This window comes from Galeopterus variegatus, unplaced genomic scaffold (genome assembly GCF_000696425.1).
Source record: "Galeopterus variegatus unplaced genomic scaffold, G_variegatus-3.0.2 Scaffold439, whole genome shotgun sequence".
NCBI classification, from domain to species: domain Eukaryota; kingdom Metazoa; phylum Chordata; class Mammalia; order Dermoptera; family Cynocephalidae; genus Galeopterus; species Galeopterus variegatus.
This window is the reverse complement of record NW_007726550.1, coordinates 196,712-214,166: the sequence shown is the minus strand read 5'-3', so window position 1 is coordinate 214,166 and position 17,455 is coordinate 196,712. Positions and strand designations below refer to the sequence as shown.

The 17,455-nt window shown below is 40.1% G+C and overlaps 1 protein-coding gene across 1 annotated transcript in view; it reads left to right on the top strand.

Annotated features, from left to right (window-relative positions):
- CDK5RAP2 (CDK5 regulatory subunit associated protein 2) overlaps nucleotides 1-17,455 on the top strand; it is a 194,473-nt gene that overhangs the window by 13,213 nt on the left and 163,805 nt on the right. The window contains exon 3 of the mRNA XM_008568766.1: nucleotides 2,732-2,799. Coding sequence (XP_008566988.1) covers nucleotides 2,732-2,799 — 68 coding nt within the window. The remainder of the gene's footprint in view (nucleotides 1-2,731; nucleotides 2,800-17,455) is intronic.

Here is a 17,455-nt window from a genome sequence, read left to right as displayed (position 1 = left end):
TCAGCCAGTGAGCGGGAACCGGTCTGTATGTGGGATCTGAACCCTCGGCGGGAGTGCCACCCCGCTCCCAAGCCGCGCACGGTAGCAGTGCGCCACTGGGCCGGCCCTCTTGGAGATATTTTGACTTGTGTTTTTTTCTCTTCTCCAAGTGATGAGATATGTACAAAAGGAAGACATTTCTAGAGCAGACAGCGTAAGTGTGACAAGGTTTATTTCTGGAGAACACCTTAACTTGTAGGCCACTTCAGGTTTTCCTTCAGAACCTGTTAACTTTTACTTTAAACACAAAATCCAACAAACCATTGTTTGTACTCTTCCTGCCCACAGGCAGTTAGAAGCAGAAAATTGATAGGCCTAGTCCTTAACTGAGCCGACAGTACATCTCCTTCATGCCAGACTCTGGGCTAGGCACTGGGATTCAGCCTTGAACCTGGTTACCATTCAAGAAGATAGACAGCTAAACAAAAAATGAGAAGTCATATGATCAGTGTCAGGAGTGACAAAGTATAAGGTACCCTGGTGTGGAAGAGGTGGGTCAGGCAAGAGTTTCCCAAGAAACTGATATTTGAGCTGAGGCTTGAGTAGGACCTACGTGCCTGCCTGCTGCCTCTTTAAGACTCAGCTCCAGTCTGCCATCTTTTTGGCTCTCCCCAGGCTTACTTAGGTGTGCTTTCCTCTCCGAACATTATATATTTCACTTCATTTCACCTCATTTCATTTGTTTCTGTTGGCTGCTTTTAAAATATCCAGAATTCATCCAGTTCTCACCTACTTATCCTCCTACCATCCTGGTCTAAACCACCGTGATTCTGGCCTATATTATCCCAGTATTCTCCTAATTGGTCTCCTTATTTCTCTCCTAAACCCCTTACTGTCTGTTCTCAGCAAGACAGCCAGAGGGAGCCTGTAGAAGCCTAAGTCTGATCATGTTACTCCTTAACTCTGAATTTTCCAGTGGCTCCTCAGTGTCCTTAGAAGAGTCTACAAGACCACACACAGACCGTCCCCCAGTACCTCTCTTTCATCCTCTTCTACTGCTCCCATTGTTTATTGCTCTCCAGCCCATTGGCCGCTTGGCTCTTCCTCAGATCCAGTAGCCATGCTCCTGCCTCAGGCTGGAGTGTTCTTCCCCCAGGTATCTGGCTCCTTCTCTTTAATCTGCCCAGATGTTACCTTCTCAGTGGGGCCTTCCTTAATCACCATACTTGAAATCGCAATCCTCACCCCACCCCTGGTATTTCCTATCCTTATCTACTTTAGTTTTCTGGATAGCATTTATCAACTTTTAGCATATTATATTATTGACCTAATATTTTGTTTATTGTCTGTCTTCTCCCTCTAGAATATCAGCTCCATTTGTTTGTTTTGTTTCCTGATGTAGCCATATCTAGGAAGGTCTACATGTAGAAAGGTGCCTAGCAGAAAGTAGGCTTGATGCATATTTGTTGGAAGATTGAATTCAGTCACTCTCTCAACACACATTTACTCAACACCTACAAAGTACCAAGCACTTTGCACAGCATGATAATAGTTTGTTTACATCTCTGTCTAGCCCACCTGATTGTGAACCTCTTGGGTGCAGGATCAGTGTCTCCTTCACCATTGTTTCTCCAGTACACAGGACGGTGCTTGGCACAGGGTAGGTGCGTAATAAATGTTTGTTGAATTAAAGAAGCTGTGGAGAGATTTGGGTATTGGCAAAGTCTTTACTCACTCTAAAGCAGGGGCTGGTGGTTTCTGGCCCACTGCCTGCCTGCTTTTGAAAATAAACTTTTATTGGAACACAGCCACTTGATTTGTTTATGAATTGTCTGTGGCTGTTTTTGTGCTGCAACAGAGGAATTGAATAGTTGTGACAGATTTTAGCGTTTGTGTGTGGCCTGCAAAGCCTAAAATATTTATTGTCTGACATTTTAAGAAAAAGTTGGCTAACCCCCACAGTCAAGTCAGTTAGACATGCTTTGTTTTAATTACTGACATGTGAAGATGATCTCCTGTTGAGCAAAATAACTTTTTTTTTTTTTTCCTTTTTGTCTTTTTTCGTGTCCGGCAACGGATTGCAACCCTCAGTGTCGCGCCCGTACCGGACCAGGACCGGCAACGGGATCGCAACCCTCGGTATTGCTCCCGCACCTTGCTCAGCCATTGAGCGGGAACCGGTCTGTATGTGGGATCTGAACCCTTGGTTTTTTTGTCTTTTTTCGTGACCGGCAACGGATTGCAACCCTCAGTGTCGCGCCCGTACCGGACCAGGACCGGCAACGGGATCGCAACCCTCGGTATTGCTCCCGCACCTTGCTCAGCCATTGAGCGGGAACCGGTCTGTATGTGGGATCTGAACCCTTGGTGGGAGCGCCACTGCGCTCTCAAGCGGCGCACTGTAGCAGTGCGCCACCGGGCCGGCCCCGAGCAAAATAACTTTAGAACATAAGGAAGTACATGTCGGGACAGTCTGCTTTGCCACCTGCCCGATGCATTTTCTGGGTTCATCCTCTGACACCACATATACATTGTTACATTGGGGTTAGTTTAGGTAATTTGTAAATACTTGGGATATAATAGTTTAGAGCTTTCCCTGGACTCTAATCAGTAAATCACAACAGACAGAAAGTACCAGCGGAGTATACTCTGCTGTTCATGTTTTTTCTTCTCTGGGCTCTACTCCCTAATAGGAGTGTTGGGCAGTTTGCATGCCGTGATGTTTTCCTATGTCTATTTTATCTTTTTATAGTGCTCCCAAATGTGTCAGAAGAAGCAGTGTCTCCCACCAGAGCACGGAACATGAAGGACTTTGAAAATGTAAGTGGAGATACCAAAGTATTGTCCCTAACAAATCATGTCTGCTACCGCTGTCTACCGAGACTCAGGAGAGGGCTGTATTTTTTGAGAACTAAGCTGAATAATGCCAGAGGTAGGAGGAATGCCACGTCTTGTGGGCATTCTCTGTGAGACTCTTACATACCTACGCATTCAGTCCTTTGGCCAGTTATGGGTTCTGACATGATCCGCAATTTCCAGGTTTGGGGAGTTTGTATTTCTGGTGTCCTGAAGGTGAGGATGTTACCACATTGCACAGCTGAGGGGAGCTAACATCTGTCAAGGGCCTTACAATAAAGTAAGGGATAGTAGCTGTGGTCCCTGTTTAATCCTCACCACAACTCTTGAGGTATTTTGTATTATCCACATTTTACAGATTAGGGATCTTAAAACTAGGAGAGACTTGCTTATGGTCATATAACATGCAAGTGGCAAAGCTGGGATTTGAACCCTGGTTTTTAATGATTCCGAAGCCATTATTCCTTCTACTGCATTGTGCCTTGCCTTGCATTTTGTAGACTTTATGTTTGTTGCTGTTGAAAGGAATGTGAGTAGCCTGTACCCAGGACTGTGTAGTAATTGTCTGAGAATGGATTATTTGGTGATAGATTTGGCTTTGATGCTTAATGTCTTCCAGCGTTGTGTCTTTCATTTGTTAGTGGAGGGAGTTTGTTGTCAAGTAACAGGAAAATGAGGTTATTTTCCCAATTCCAATTCTCTTTCACAAGTTACCTGTTCAACGTTCTCATTTATCATGGGAAAAATTAGACCCTTCTTCATTTGTAACCAAATGAAATCCATACTATGGAAGACACAGGAGATATTTATCAGAGAGAAGATGGAGGACACAGAGAGAAGAATGTTCCACAATTATGTTTCTCTCTCCCCAGTTGTCTTTACGGAATGGAGCAGTGCTGTCTCTGGATTTAATTTAGAATACTCATTACTGCTAATAGTTATCTGCAAACCACCAGTGACCAATTGAAGAAATGACTTGTCAGATCTCTAATGGAAACAAGTAATTTCTGAGCTTTGAGTTGTTATAATTTCAGCTGTACAACTTGATCTATGCTGTGGGGTCTGGGGCCTCAAACGAATGAGATTTGATTATTCCATATCGTGTATAATTAAAATATGCTCTACTATTAAATGGTTGTTCCTGTTTTATCATAAGAGTAATAATAGCTACTGTTTATTGAGTTCTTGCTCTGAGCTGGGCACTTTAAGTGTTAAGCTCTTTATATACATTAATATTAAAGCAGCTCTGCAAGACAGAGAGTTATTATTTCATTTCAAAGGGCACAGTTGTAAATTTTATTTCTAATGGGGAAATTCCAAAGAATCTTAAAATTTTGGTTTCACATTTTATTGTCTGCCTTTTGAACTGGAAGTCACCCTAGAATTGAATCCAGTCCTCTTTATTATATGTAGGAGAAACTTGAGGCCCATGGATGTGATGTGACAAGGCCGTTCTCAGGGACCGTCTGTGCTGCTCAGGGACTGTGGCTTCTGGAGCCAGACTGCCTGTGTGTCCACTTCTGCCGGGTTACCTTGGGCCAGTCACCTAACCTCTCTGTACTTCCCTCATCTTTAAAATGGGCATAATAACAGTGTCTACTTCAAAGGGCTGTTAAGAAGATTAAATGAGTGAATATATTTGAAACACTTATGCCTCCTAGCACAGAGTACATTCTGTGTTAGCTATTTCTCTTTCTCCTTCTTATTCTTATACTTGTCATTGTTTTTTTTCTCTGCCATGTGATTCGTTTCCCTTGCTCAGATGTGTTCTTGATGACCTAAATCCCATTTTTCTTGAAGATGAGGGAGAGCCTTCTGTGCCAGTATGTTTTAGGATTTATGTTTTTTCTTTATGGCTGTGGTCCTTTGGCTGCTGTTAGATTTTTATGGCATTAATATTTTTTATTGTAGCATTTTCAAGAGCAAATTCTGCAGCTGAAATTGAAATGGCTACACTGTTCACAGTGTCTCCCTTTCAGGTCTTTATTACTCACTGAAATTTTTCATTTGGCCTGAGCTACTGAATGCATGATCTCTATGTAGTGGTAGCCTGAACTTTCTGGGGGATGCTTATAGGAAATGTGCTTGGCATCTAAAGTTAATTTTAGAGTCAGCGTGCATATTAAAAAGGGGGGCTGGAATACTTTTGATTTAAAGGGGAATCTCATGATTCCTCTTATTCTTGTCTCAGATTGATATCTGAATATCAGGAGTTGCATTTGGCTCGGATCCGTCAAGACATAAGCCCCCTTCTGGTTTTACTTGGATGTCATCTGTTCAAAGAACATTTTCAAATATATCCCTGTGCCAGGCTATCTGCCAGGGGTTAGGGAATCTCTAGTGGATTAAAACGTGGTAAGTCTGCCTGTCAAGAGGCTTGCAGTCTCATTGGGAAGATGGTTAAGAAAATAGTACAGTGATAGATGTAAGTACAGGGCACTGTGGGGCCACAGAGGAGGGGCTCTGAACTGACTGGGAGATTCAGGGAAATCTCCCTGGAGGAGGTGTTGCCTGAGGTGGGTCATCAGGGGCAAGTAGGGATTGGCCAAGTGGAGAGGGCTAGGAAAACATCCTCAGGCATAGGTGCTCACATGTACACATGTAGAGAGAGGCACAGCAGGGTGTGAGGAGTTCAGGGAACCGTAAGTTCCCTTTGGCTGTGTGAGGGGCTTGAGAGAAGTCAGGCCATCGAAGCAGGCGGGGTCTGATTGTGTGGGTTCTTGATTGTTACACTGCTTTGTTTTTTGTATTGCAGATGAAAGGGAAACAGTGATGGATTTTAATCTGGGGAGGGAAATGTCCAGAACTGTGCTTTCAAAAGGTCACCCAGGCTGGTGACTGCAAGGAGAATGTGGAGGGGAGCAAGGCTGGTGCCAACGTGACGATTTAAAAGGCACTGTGTTGTGGGCCAGAAGTTGGAGGGCCGGGGCTCCAGAAATCGCCTCATCCTTTCCCTTTGACACACTGGGGACTCTGAAGCCCAGAGAGAGAGATAGGGACTTATGCAGGCCTTGAACCCAGGTCTTGTGGCACAGGAAGTCCTTTCTACTACATTCTGTTGTTTTCTGCAAGTACTCACTGTGACGTGAAAACCACATGCCAGTTTTTGGGCCTTAAAACTAGTAATCCACGCTGTATAATATTCCCATTAGCTGAGGGTATAATCACCTATATGGCAGGCCTTATGGTAGAAGGTGCTACATCAGTTTGGTCTTGAGAGGGGCCTGTCTTATTGGTCCTTTCCAGATAACATAGTAGGGAGCTCCTCAGACCAGAGGGGGCCTGGCTGAGGCAGCTTTTTGCGAAGGCCTGTGCTTATCTGCTGTGATCTGTTCTGGACACTAGAATCTCTCTCTGTGCCTTTAAAAAATTTTTTTTGGGGGTGAATGGGGCAGACCCAGAATCTGGTACAGTATATTCAGCCCAGGTAGCTGTCTTTACCAATGTATGGAAGAGTTTAATTCTGACTTTTTTTTTTTTTTTTTTTTTTTTTTTTTTTTTTTTTTTCCGTGTCCGGCAACGGATCGCAACCCTCAGTGTTGCCCCCGTACCGGACTGGGGACCGGCAACGGGATCATAACCCTCGGCGTTGCTCCCGCGACACGCTCAGCCAGTGAGCGGGAACCGGTCCGTATGTGGGATCCGAACCCTCGAGCGGGAGCGCCGCCGCGCTTCCCAAGCGGCGCACCCTCCCCGGCGCCCCCCCGCCGCCCCCCCCCCCCCCCGGGGGGGGGCGCCGCCGCGCTTCCCAAGCGGCGCACCCTCCCCGGCGCCCCCCCGCCGCCCCCCCCCCCCCCCGGGGGGGGGCGCCGCCGCGCTTCCCAAGCGGCGCACTATCCAGTGCGCCACCGGGCCGGCCCTAATTCTGACTTTTGATAGGGAAATGACATGGATAGTGTTCCATCCCTGGGCTCTGCCCCATCAGATTTCAGTTTCGGCTGATCTTTCTACGATGTTTCTTTGACCTTGGAATAAAATCTCTAACTTCTTGACATGGTCCACTAGGTGACCATGAGTGATTGGCAGTTCCCTGTCTCTCCAAGCTCAGCATGTTCCTCTCTCCGCTTGTACACTGTGCTCCAGCCATACAGGCTGCTCTTCCTCAACCACACCCAGCTTGTCCCTATGTTGAGGCCTTCACTCTCTGCCTGGGACATCCTTTCTCCCTTTCCTTGAACCACAGGCCCCTGGACCTTCATGTCTCAGCTTCAGCGTGACCTTGTTGGAGAGACTGTGCCTAACTCCCTTCCCAACTTATTTTCCTCTTGTCTAGCAAGCACTCAGCACCCTGTCTGTTCTGCCATGGGTCTTATGACTGTAATTGTGTTTTTACTTGTGTACTTGCTTAACATGTTTCTCCTCTACTCTATGTCTTGTACTAACACTGAACCTAACAAGATGGTAGGCACTTAATAAATATTTGTTGATTGAATGAATGTGTGACCTTGTATGCCATACTAAACCTCTGAGTTTTGGTTGCTTTATCTGTAAAATGGGAAAAATAATATTTATCTCATAGGCTTGTTGTGAGGATTGAGTAACATATTCGGACAGTGCCCGGTATACTATATCTTCAGCAAACGGGGCGGCTGCTATGGTTGTTGCTAATAAAGCGGCTGGAGATGGCGTAGCTAGAGGGAAACAGCTTGTCATGAGGTTGGGGGCATGCAGAGCCAGAGTCCTAGGAGAGCAAGCAATAGTGAGGGCGTGGTGAGGTTAAGAGTGGGAGGACGAGGCAGGAGAGCAAGAACCAGTGGGATGCAGGTCAGTGGAAGTGCTTGAGGTCTAAGGCTGTAGCTGGCAGAGTGAGTGTCACAACCCCTCTCTTTGAAGCTCTCCGCACAACGTGGGGCTTTTGCAGAGGCCAGCACTTGGGATCAAGTTTGGCTTTTGGCTGGTGGGGAATCTGGTGAGTGATAAGTACAGGGGTTCATCTGTGTACAAGGATGGCTTCCTACCTACTGAATTGAACACTCTGCACATCCTGAACGTGCCTTCCAAAAACCTGGCCAGATGGTAGGCTGGGCAATGTGAATTTTTACAGTCTTTTTGAAGGCCATTTGGAAAGAGATTTTGATAGTCATAAAAATAAAATTACTCTTGAGCCCAATAATCCATTTTGGGGAAATTTATCCTAAGGAAGCAACCCAGTGGAAGTAAAAAGCTCTGTTCACAAAGGTGTTTGTTGTCACATTGTGTGTAATTGCGAAAAATTGGGAATAGGGAAATTATATTTTACATTTGTTCTCTTTTTGACTTCTCGCAACAACCTTGTGTTGAGGATAATTCACAGATGAGGAAGCTGAGGTTGGAGAGATTAAATGACTTGCCCATGAACTTGGTGTGGTTGAGAAACGAAAAGAAAGCAAAAATCAGACCTGGTCTTTCTGATTGTAAAGCCTGTACACTTTCCACTAGAGCCAGCTGAGTCCATAAGTGCTCAGCAGAGAAATGGTTAAATGAATCAATTCAGTGGAATTTAGTGCAGTCATTTTAAGAGATGATTATGTGTAATTCTGTAACAGCTGAAAAATACTTAAGATATGTTAAGTGAAAACAATGGAATAAACAAATTCACTTATGTTATAATTCTGTAAGAATGTATATTCATGAGCAGAGGCTGAAAAGAATATGGAAAGAGTTGATTTCATAAGGTAGTTCTATTCTAGGTGTTTTAGGGGGTTTAGTTTTACAATTCTGTTATTGCTACAGTATTGTTTGTTATAGATATTTGCCTAGTAACAGTTTTTTTTGGATGATTTGAAGACACAAGGGAGAGTGTTGGCATGAGATACTAATTCCAAAGTATCCTCCTCATTTTACTGAGGAAGACACTTTGGAATTAGCTGCTGTTGGCAGAATTATCTTACATGCAGCATCATTTATCAGAGATGAACTTTGGGCAGCAAGAGGTCATGGTTTTTGTCCAGGTGAGCTCTAACAGTTTTTGCACTTTCAAAGAGGTTGAAAAATTGATGGTGGCCCAAAGATCTGCTTCCTGAGGGCTCGAGTGAGAAAGGCTTCCTTTTTAAAGCTGTACTGTGTTTACTGCTTGCTAAGTGCCAGCTCTTCCAGGTGCTTTAGCTCATTTCATTGTCACCACACCCCTGTGAGGTAAGTGATTTTCATCTTCATTTTATAGGTAAGCCAGCAGTGGCTCAAAGATAATAAATAATTTTCCTAAGGTCACATGACTCACAAGTAGCAGCACTGGGCATTTAGTCTGTTTCTGTTGACCCCAGAGCCCTTGCTATTAGCCACCGCTGTCTTGGATAGAAAGATGATCTAATGAGGTGAGCTTCAGCTTTGGAGGCCCAGGCTCTTGCCAGCCATTGAAACTGATAGCCAGAGTGAGGCACCTTGCTTACGTTTCAGTTCAGGTGGGGCTGGTTAGAGTTGCCCTGATTCTTTTTTATGTTGTTGGTTTTTGTTTTTCTTCCCTTTTAGATGGAGCTTTAGGCTAGGCGAGGTTTTGACAGGGGGTGGGGGTAGGAGGAAGCCAGAATGACTAACAGCTCCTGCAGAATCCTTCTCACTGCTGAGCTGGGGTGCCTCTCCAGCTTGAGAAAGCACCACCCTGTAATCGTGAGGGGATGTTTCCCGTTTCAGATGGCTGCAGTTCCACAGTAACACTTGTGTGCCAAAGGCTGGAATGTGGCAAATACAGCCCTTGCATTAGCTTACTTTTGAGTATTAAGTTTCTAAGTCATATTTGGTGGGTTTTATATTTTGGTCATGTTTATTCCTACTGTATAGTTAAGCTGTTTTCAGTTATTCACCTCAAGTGTTTTTTTCCTTCCTTGAACTTGTTTCTCTTAAAGGGAAAAGTGCACGAGAAAAATATTAATATGCTTTAAATTCTTATGCTGTGCTAGGTACAATACTAAACATTCTAATTAATTTCTTTTAACCCTTATAATAGCTCTATGAGATGGGTATAATTATAATCCCATTTTTATAGATGAAAGAACTGAAGTACCCAGAAAAAATGAACTTGGCTAAGGTCATACAGCTAGTAAGGGAGTCTGGATTGTATTCATTCATTAATGTATTCATTTATTTAACAAACATTGATTGAATAACTATGGTGTTCTAGAAACTGTGTTGAAACCTGGGGGGAAACAGCTGTGAAAGATTAAGTCCCTGCCCTTAGAAGCGGATTTTATCCATGTAATAAACATGATAATAAGTAATAAACGTACACAAAGAAGATGAATACAAATTGTGAAAATTCTAGCAAGTAAATAAGAGTTGCATGTTAGAGAGTGACTTGCTGGGGGTGGTACAAATGGGTGCTTCTATAGGTGGGGTAGTTAGGATGGCCGTCTCTGAGGCAGTGACATTTTAGCTGAATGAGAAGGAAGGAATGAGACCAAGATACCTTGGCAAGTGCTGCAGGAAGAGCTATGCAGGAAGTCAAGGGCTTTGGCTTATTTGAGGACCAGAAAGGAGGCCAGTGAGGCTGGAACACTGTGAACAGGAGAGAAGGTGATACCTGATGAGGCTGGAGAGGCAGGCAGGAGCCAGACCATACAGTGCTTTGTGACTGTGGCAGGGGGTTTGATTCTAAGAGTGATGAGAGAAAGACAATGGAGTGTTTAAGCAGGGAAGTGATGTGAACCAGATCTGTCTGAGTCTGAATCCTGTGGGGCTCTTATTACATCACATTGCCTTAAAGAAATTCTTAAATGTGTCCATCCATCCATCCATCCATCCAGCCAGCCATTGGCTATTTAGTAACTGTCTCCTGTGTTTCAGACTAGAATGCACAACATAGATATGGTTCCCTCTCTCGGAGATGGGATAGGTAGAAAGGCAGGTAACCAGATGGTGCAATGCAGCGTAGTCATTGCTGTGATGAGGAAAGTAGGGTATGTAGAAACATTTAGAAGGGTCTCCAGTCCAGCCTGGGGGTAATCAATGGAAACCTTGTGAGGGGAGTGATATTAAGCAGAGAACTAGATTGACCACTGTGGAAAAGATTTCATTTTATTACGTCTGGGTCTATCTGGTGTTTGCAGTTGCCTTCTGAAGGCCTATCTGCCTTTCTTGTATTATTTTTTTCCTTTAAACTTCTTTACCTATAAATAGGACAAATATTCTTTGAAGTGTTGCTAAGAATTTTAGCATCGTGTACAGTGTGGTCATTCTAAGCAATCTCCGTAAATATTTTATTGGTAGCTGAGTAATAGAATAAGGTTTCTCATTATAGGAAGCTTCTGGTGGGGTATACTTTTTGTTTGAATGAATGTTTTATGTGCTTTTTCCTTAAAACATGTGGAAGAAGGCTTTAATGAACCTACCAATTGTTTCTTGTGCTGTTCTTGTTAGCCACAGAATTGAAACCTTAAGCTTTAATCGAGGGCCAAGGACAGATAGTTTGAAAATATACTCAATGTGCATTATCCTTATTATTTTTTCTTATCTAGTTATAAAACTATGTTTGTTAAAGAGAATATTGTATGGCATTTAAATCATTTTTTACAATGGTGAAAAAAATACCTGAGACTATATGTGTGGTGATGTACTAGCATTCAAGTGTAGCTATTCACATTTTGCTATATTTCATTTTATTTATTTTTATTTATTTATTTTTTTGGTAGTTAGCCGGCCAAACCCTGGACCTTGGTGTCATCAGTGCCATGCTCTAACCAACTGAACTTACCGGCCAGCACCCATTTTAGTTATTTTAAAATCAACTTAATTGAGATATAATTTGCATAAAATAAAATTCATCAATTTTGTTAGATGAATTTTGACAAATGTGCACTCCTTGTAACTACTATTGTAATCAAGAAATATATATATAGGATTACAGTTTTTTTGTATATGTGTGCACAGTTCTATGCACGTGGAACTATCACTATAGAATATAGAACAGTTCCATAACAACAAAGAATTCCCGTGTGTTGCCTCTTTGTGATCATACCCTCTTTTTATCCCTAACCTCTGCCAACTAATACTGTTCTCCATCCCTAAAATTTTGCTTTTCCCAGAATGTCATATAAATGGAATCCTACAGTATGTAATCTTTTGAGACTGGCTTTTTTCCCTCAGCATAATGTCTTTTAAATTCATTCACGTTGTGTGTATCGTAGTTGCCAAGCACTATTCCATCATATGTTTATCCATTCCCCTTAGAAGGACATTTGGGTTCTTTTCAGGTTTTGGTGATTGTTGCTAAAGCTGCAATAAACATTTGTGTACAGGTTTTTGTGTGAATGTAGGTTTTCATTTATCAAGGACAATTACCTAGAGGTGGAATTGCTGAGTCATATGGTAAGTGTAGGTTTTTTGTAGGAAACTGCTGCACTATTATCTAGAGTGGCTGTGCTGTTTTGCATTCCATCAGCAGAGGATGAGCATTCCATTTGCTCCACATCCTTATTAGCATTTGGTATTGTCAATTAAAAAAAATTTTTTTTTTAGCCATTCTATAGGTTTATGGTGGTATCTCACTGTAGTTTTAATTTGCATTTCCCTCATGGCTAAAGATGTTGAAAATCTTTTCTTGTGCTTATTTGCCATCTGTATATCTTCTACTGTGAAGTTTCTCTTCAAATCTTTTGCCGTTTTTTTCTTTTTTTTTTTTAAGAAAAATTGTGTTGTTTTCTTACAGTAACATTTTGAGAGTTATTTATGTATTGTGCATATAGTTCCTGTGTTGGATAGGTGATTTGCAAATGTTTTCTCCCAGTGCGTAGCTTGTCTTTTCATTCTCTTAACACTGTTTTTCAGAGCAAGGTTTAAATTTTGATGAAGCCCAATTTATTGATTTTTTTTTTTCCTTTGTGGATCATGCTTAAGAACTCTTTGTCCACCTCTAGATCCCAAAGATATTCTCTTAGGTATTTCTGTAAAAGTTACATTGTTTTATCTTTTACATTTATGGATGTCCAGTTGTTCAACCATCATTTGTTGAAAATGAAAAGACTATCCTTTCTTCATTGAATTGTCTTTGCACCTATGTTAAAAATCAACTGGCCATATTAGTATGGGTCTAGTTCTGTATTCTGTATTCTATTTCATTGGATTCTCTTTTTTTGAAATTGTTTTGATTCATCTAGTTCCTTTACTGTTCCAAATAAATTTTACAATCAGCTTGTCTATATTTATAGAAAATCCTGCTGGGGTTTTTGATTGGAATTGTGTTAAATCTATAGATCAACTTGGAAAGAATTGACTTCTTCATTATATTGAGTCTTCTTTTTTTTTTTTTTTTGTGACTGGTAAAGGGATCGCAACCCTTGGCTTGGTGTCACTCACACCACGCTCAGCCAGTGAGCTCACCGGCCATCCTTATATAGGATCCGAACCCGCGGCGGGAGCGCCGCTGCGCTCCCAAGCGCTGCACTCTCCCGAGTGTGCCACAGGGCCAGCCCTATATTGAGACTTCTAATCTATGAATCTGTAAGTTTCTTATTTAGGACTTCTTTATTTCATCAACAATTTGTAGTTTTAAGCAGATAGTACATATTTTATTAGATTTATACTTAAGAATTTCATTTTTTATGAGCTATTGTAAATGGTATTTTAAAAATAATTTCAGTTTTCATTTGTTCATTGCTAGTATATTGAAATATGATTGATATTTGTATGTTGACCTTGCTAAACTCACTTACTCGGAGATTTTTTGTAGATTTCTTGAGTTTTATTTCTTCCTTTCTAATCTGAATGCCCAAATGACTTTTATTATTATTTTTCATGCCTTATTGCACTGTCCAGAAAATCAGACAACGTTGAGTAGGAAGTGTGAAAGTAGATATCCTTTTCTTATTCCCAATGTTAGGGGAGTACTATTCAGCTTTTCATTTTTAATTAAATACGTTTTTGTAGATGTATGGCTTTTTTACAAAAAAGCTTTTTTGTAAAACAGAAATTTACTTTAGTTTCTAGTTTGTTGAGTTTTTTTTTGTGAGTGGCCCTTGGGTTCTGTCAGATGCTTTTCCTGCATCCATTGATATGTTCATATATATTTTTTCTTCTTTAGTCTGTTGGTATGGTAGATTACATGGATTGACTTTTGAATATGGAATTAGCCTTGCATTCCTGGGGTAAATCCCACTCATGATGTATGAATTTGTTTATTCAATTTGCTAAAATTCAGTTGAAGATTTTTGTGTTTATATTCATGAAGGATTTAGTCTGTAGTTTTCTTGTAATGTTTTTTATCTGGTTTTAGCATCAAAGTAATGCTCTCCTCAAGAAATGAAGTGGGAAAGTTCCCTTATCTTCTGTTTTCTGGAGGAGATTGTGTAGAATTGGTGTTATTTCTCTTTAAATGTTTGGTAGAAATTGCTACTGAAATCATCTGGATCTAGAATTTTCTTTTTTATAAGACAAATATAAATTCAGTTTTTAAAATAGATATATGACTATTCAGGTTATCTTTTTTCTTTGGTGAGTTTTGATAATTTGTGGCTTTCAAAGAATTGAGTTTTTTCTGTGAGTTGTCCAATTTTTGTGCAGAAAATTGTATGCATTATTCCCTTATAATTATTTTAATTGTCATGGGATCCGCATTTTATCATTCTTGATATTGGTAATTTGTGTCTTCTTTCTTTTTTTCTTTGCTAGTCTTGCCAGAGGTTTATGAATTTCATTGATCATTTGAAAGAACTGGCTTTTTAAATAGATTTTTCTTTATTGTTTTTCTGTTTTCCATTTCATTGAGTTCTTCTCTTATGTTTATTATATTCTTCATTCTGTTTGCTTTGGATTAATTTTGCTCTTTTTCTGGTTTCTTAAGGTAGAAGCTTAGATTGTTGATGAGACCTTTCTTCTTTTCTAAAGCATTTCATAGTATAAATATCCCCCAAGCATTGATGTAACTGCATCCTAGAAATTTTGATATATTGTATTTTCATTTTGGTTTAATTCAAATTGTCTTCTAATTTCCCTTGGACTTCCTCTTTGACTCATGGATTATTTAGAAATGTGTTTTTTAATGTGTATTTGGGGATATTTCAGTTTTCTTTCTGTTAATTGATTTTTAGTTTAATTCCATTATGGTTAGAGAACATAGTTTGGTTTTACTTCTTCTAAATTTAAGTTTTGTTTTATGATCCAGGATGGATTGATAAGTGTTCCATGTTCACTGAAGTTATTGAGTAGAGTGTTTTATAAATATAAATTAGATCCTGTTGGTTGATGGTACTTCTCAGTTCTTCTGTATTATTGTTGATTTTGGTTGACCTTTTCTATGGATTAATGAGAGGAGTGTGACGTCTCCAACTATAACTGTGAAGTTGTTCAGTTTTATCAGCTTTTGCTTCATGAATTTGAAGCTACAGTGTTTCTTATATACAGCGTATAGTTGGGTTTGTTTTTATCCATTCTCACAATCTCTGTATTTTAATTGATGTGTTTATTCCATTTACATTTAATAAATATCAGCGTGTTTTGATTTACGCCAACCATTTTCTTATTTATTTTCTATTTTTCCTTGTGTTTTTCATTCTTTTGTTTCCCTTTTCAAAACTGTTCTGGATTATTTGAATTGTTTCAGTACTCCATTTAAATTCATCTGTTGAGTTTTTGGACACATTTCTTTGTATAGTTTACTTAAAAAACATTAAAAATTTTTCAGTGGTTGCTTTAGAGATTACTATATATATATATACATACACTTAACTTTTCATTTCACTGTAAGTAAAATGTAAAAATATTTCCACTGCCCTTCTCCAATATATATCATATCACTGTACATTGAAAACCTCACCAGACTATGTTGTAACTTTGCTTTCAACTCTCAGACATGTTTTAAGGAACTTGTGTGTTTTTCATTTGAGTTGCTCTTCTAGACGGCTGCACAGATGTTTACCATTTGTTTTTCTCTTCCTTCATTTCTTAAATTCCATGTTTCCTTTTGGTATCATTTCCTTTCAGTCTGATGAACTTCCATTACTTAACATTTTTTTTAAAAAAATTTTACAGGAGGTCTGTTAGCAATGAAGTCATTTACTTTTCCTTCATTTGAGAATATCTTTATTTTACCTTCATTTGTCAAGGATAGTTTTAGTGGATATAGAATTCTGGCTTGACGGTTTCTTTCATTACATTAATAATGTTGTTCCACTGCCTCTGGCTGCTGTGGTTTTGGCTGAGAAATATGCTATCATTCGAATGATTGTTTCCCCGTATGCAATGTCCCATTTTTCTCAGACTGCTTTTGTGAATTTTTTTTGGTTGTTGGTATTCATCAGTCTCTGGTATAAGATTCTTTGAACTTATTCTGTTTGGTCTTTGGTAAGCTTCCTAAATCTGTATGTTGTATGGCTTTTTCCAAAATTAGAAAGTTTAAAATTATTATTTCTTCAAATATTTTTTCTGTACCACACTCTTTTTCCTATTTTTTTTTTAGCAATTCTGATGCATATTAAATCTTTAGTATTGCTTTAGGGATTCCTGAGTCTATATTAATATTTTTTTAAGTTTTTTTCCCCTCTGTTTTCGTATTGGGTAATTTCTATTGATCTCTCTTTAAGATTATTTCCATTTTTTTTTTTCCTTTTTTTTTGTCTTTTTTCGTGTCCGGCAACAGATCGCAACCCTCAGTGTCGCACCCGTACCGGACCAGGACCGGCAACGGGATCGCAACCCTCGGTGCTGCGCCCGCACCTCGCTCAGCCAGTGAGCGGGAACCGGTCTGTATGTGGGATCCGAACCCTCGGCGGGAGTGCCGCCGTGCTCCCAAGCGGCGCACTGTAGCAGTGCGTCACCGGGCCGGCCCAGATTATTTCCATTTTTGAGCCCATGCAGTCAACTTGTTATTTGGTATTGTATTTTTCAGTTTTGAAATTTCTATTTGGTTCATTTTTATACCTTCTGTTTCTCTGCTAAGACTTTCTGTCTTTCCATTCAATTCAACACTGTTCATTCTTATGTTGTGGAACATGGTTTTACATATTACAAACATCACAGTCATTTGACTTTAAAAGTTTTACATTTTGATGTAGTCAAATCTATTTATTTTCTTCTCACAAAAACCTGTGAGATTGATTTTATTATCCCTATGTTACAGATGAAGAAACTGAGACTCAGAGAGGTAGCATGTCTGAGGTTGCATTGTGAGAGAGAGTTAAGATTGAACTTCATGTTGTCTCCTAAGCCCCCTCGTTTTTCTGCTTTACCATGGAGAACTGAGCCTGAGTAGTGACTTTAAGAATAAAGTGGAACAACAGATGCATCAATTATTGTGTGCGCAGATGCACTGGATTTAGTGAAACATCATCAGCAGTTTGTTCACAATTCACATAGTCTTAAAGAAGGATATATTTGTCTGTTATTACTTTAAGTTCATTTTATTTTTTATTAGGAAACATATGCCACAAAATTCAAAAGGTAAAGAGGGTATGTATATACAGCATACTTACAGATGCATACCATTGTATGAAGCAAATAAGCACGTATTCATACCCCCTGCCCTTTTTTGAAATATACTATTCATTATTTATTATAATCACCATTCTGTGCAATAGATCACTAAAGCTTATTCTTCCTTTGCAACTGAAACTTTGTAACCTTTGGTTGACATCTTCCCTTCCACCTCCCTCCCTGCCTTTTTTTTTTTTTTTTTTTTTTGTCTTTTTGTCTTTTTCCGTGTCTGGCAATGGATCGC